The sequence below is a fragment of the Trachemys scripta genome, chromosome 1 (assembly GCF_013100865.1).
Source record: "Trachemys scripta elegans isolate TJP31775 chromosome 1, CAS_Tse_1.0, whole genome shotgun sequence".
Taxonomy (NCBI): domain Eukaryota; kingdom Metazoa; phylum Chordata; order Testudines; family Emydidae; genus Trachemys; species Trachemys scripta.
This window is the reverse complement of record NC_048298.1, coordinates 339391357-339394316: the sequence shown is the minus strand read 5'-3', so window position 1 is coordinate 339394316 and position 2960 is coordinate 339391357. Positions and strand designations below refer to the sequence as shown.

General features: G+C 51.8%; 1 protein-coding gene across 1 annotated transcript; it reads left to right on the top strand.

Moving 5' to 3' along the window:
- Window positions 1–335: 335 nt before the first annotated feature.
- LOC117872280 (olfactory receptor 51G2-like) lies at window positions 336–1274 on the top strand. The gene has a single exon (XM_034760573.1). It carries the CDS (start codon window positions 336–338, stop codon window positions 1272–1274), a length of 939 nt encoding a protein of 312 aa, XP_034616464.1.
- The last annotated feature ends 1686 nt before the right edge of the window (window positions 1275–2960 follow it).

Here is a 2960-nt window from a genome sequence, read left to right as displayed (position 1 = left end):
AACAAGGAGCAATGGTCTCAAGTTGCAGTTGGAGAGGTCTAGGTTGGATATTAGGAAACACTATTTCACTAAGAGTGTGGTGAAGCACTGGGATGGGTTACCTAGGAGGTCGTGGAATCTCCTTCCTGAAAGGTTTTTAAGGTCAGGCTTGACAAAGCCCTGGCTGGGATGATTTAGCTGGGGATTGGTCCTGCTTTGAGCAGGGGGTTGGACTAGATGACCTTCTCGGGTCCCTTCCAACCCTAATCTTTTATGATTCTATATAATCTAGTCTCCTGTTCTTGTTTTCTTTTAGGAAAGAAACTTCAAAACTCCTTGGACCTGCCCAATATATTATGTCAGCTGTCAATGACACCAAATTCAAATCTGCAGTGTTCCTTCTCACAGGGATACCTGGGCAGGAAGAAGTCCAAAATCTCTGGCTCTCTATCCCCTTCTGCTTAATGTATGTTATTTCAATAGTAGGAAATTCACTCATTCTCTTCATTATAAAAACAGATCAAAGCCTCCATGAACCCATGTACATTTTCCTTTCCATGTTGGCCCTCACAGACCTTGGTTTATCAATAGCCACCATACCCACAATACTGGGCATATTCTGGTTTAACTCCAAGTTGATCAGCCTCAATGCCTGTTTTGCCCAGCTGTTCTTCATCCACACACTTTCGTTCATTGAATCCTCCGTGCTTTTGTTGATGGCCTTTGACCGCTTTGTTGCGATCCGTGACCCCCTGAGATATGCTTCTATCTTAACCCTGCCAAGAATATCCAAGATGGGACTGGTGTGTGTGCTAAGAGGGGTGGCCTTAATATTCCCACTCCCCTTTCTCCTGAATCGGTTCCAATACTGTCGAGCCAATGTCCTCTCCCATTCCTACTGCCTGCACCAAGAAGTCATGAAGATGGCTTGTTCGGATATCACAATCAACAGCATCTATGGCTTGTTCATAATAGTCTCAACAGTGGGGTTGGACTCACTGCTCATCCTCCTCTCTTATGTGATGATCCTCAAAACAGTGCTGAGCATTGCATCTCATGTGGAGCGGGTCAGAGCCCTGAACACCTGTGTCTCCCACATTTGCGCTGTCCTGCTCTTCTACACACCAATGATCGGCCTTTCTGTGTTACACAGATTTGGGAAGAGCTCTCCTCCCTTGCTTCAGATTCTCCTGGGCTATGTCTACCTGCTGGTCCCGCCCCTTATGAACCCAATCGTGTACAGCGTGAAAAGCAAACACCTTCGTGCAAGGATAATTAGGGTGTTCATCAAGTGAAGTGTAACTTCGTCACCCGGCTCGAGCACTGTTGACACGGGAGATGAAAAACACAGACCATCTATTCCATCCTGGATGCTTACATCTGAGACAACATGAGCTACTGATTTTAATGCTGTAGAGAGAGGTTCAGAAGTGATCTAAGGCCTGGAGGAATAAGAGAGGGGATGATGAGGGAGGACAGGGAATTGGTGGAAGGAGACCAAGCCAGGCAGCAGCATTTACAGAGTGACTGTGTTTGTGGAGAACCAGGGGACTGGTGCGATGTTGGCCCATAATGATCCATGTCGGTGGCTGCTCTGACCTCAGAATTCCTGTTGATACAGTCAATAAAGAGAAGGAATGCGGACGTTGGTTTCCGTTACATCTGGCCTGTCTCTGTCCCGTCTGTGGTTAAACATCCACAGCCCATGAAAAAAGCTGTGGAGCTGTTCTGCAGTCGCAGTCCTGGCCCTTCCTGAGCGCTCTGGGAGCTGCGTGATCCATGGGGCTGCACCAGCTGTGGACAGGGGCTATTATTTGGGCACAGACACCCACCTTCCCCTACACCCTCAGCCAGGTGCTTGTGACTGAGTCATGTCAGAGACATAATTAATGCAGAGAATCCATTAAGGCAGCCCCTCCCCCATTGATGGCTCTGTACACTGCACATCTACTGAGCCCACCCCCGTCCAACTGTCATGCTCCCAAGGCAGAGCAGAGCTGGATGTGTGAATGAGGGACTGACACACAGGAGTCCTGGCAAGAGACGCAGACCCAGGTCCCCTCCCTGGCCCCAGTTGCTTGCAAAGTGGTGGAAACGGGCCTCAGCTCCCCCACAGAGGCACACCTGGTTCCTAGCCCCACCCAGCCCATGCACTGTAAGGTGACCACCTTTTCACAAGACAGAAGTAAGTCAGAGGCAGGAGCCCCCACTGTGACCCACACTCCTGCTCCCCCTCTTCTCCTGAGGCTCCTGCCACATCTTTTCTCCCCGTGGCTCTGCCCCCTGCTCATCTGCTTCCCCCAAGGCTCTGCTCACTGGCCCGGCTGGAAGCCAGATCCCGACTATCATAAGAGCTGCACAGTGAGCCACTGTGAGGAGCCGCAGACCTTCCACCTGCGCTGGTCAGGGGGTTGAAGGGCCCAAGAGCAGCCCCAATCCTGTTTTCCTGCTTCCCAGGAGGCACCCCCCAGGGAAGATAAGAGTCTGGGGCTCCCCACAGTGGCCTGGGCTTCCTGGGCAGCTCTTACCATGGCCCAGTACTAGCCTGGCTGGGCGGCGGAGTCTCAGGGGACGTGGGAGAGCAAGGGGCAGGGACGTAGGGGAAGAGAGGGGGAAGGGAGATTGGCCTCAGGGGAAAAGGAGGAGCAGAGGGTGCAGCAATCCTGAACCAATACTGATGCCAGAATGCAGGGTGGCTCCTGGGTATAGGAGGAGGATGGGGCTGTAGGTTAGGAGACCTCGTCTTTTGGAGACGACTGAATTAATGTGACCTCACAAAGGGGGCTCTTTTTATAAAGTATTCCAGTCTGTGAATAAGTCATTGCAATGACCTTATAGGAAAGGGCTGGGCGCCTGCAGGGCTAACTCAGGCCACAAGGGGGCACTCTGGTGTGGCACCCATGCGCAGGGACTTGGCCAGAGTGGGATGTTTTCTTGGAAGCCGTTACCACCAGGCAGAGGTCAGCCCAGCCCCCAACATG

Coding starts and splice junctions, on each gene's coding strand:
- LOC117872280 (XM_034760573.1), top strand. CDS start 336: ATGTCAGCTGTCAATGACACCAAATTCAAATCTGCAGTGTTCCTTCTC.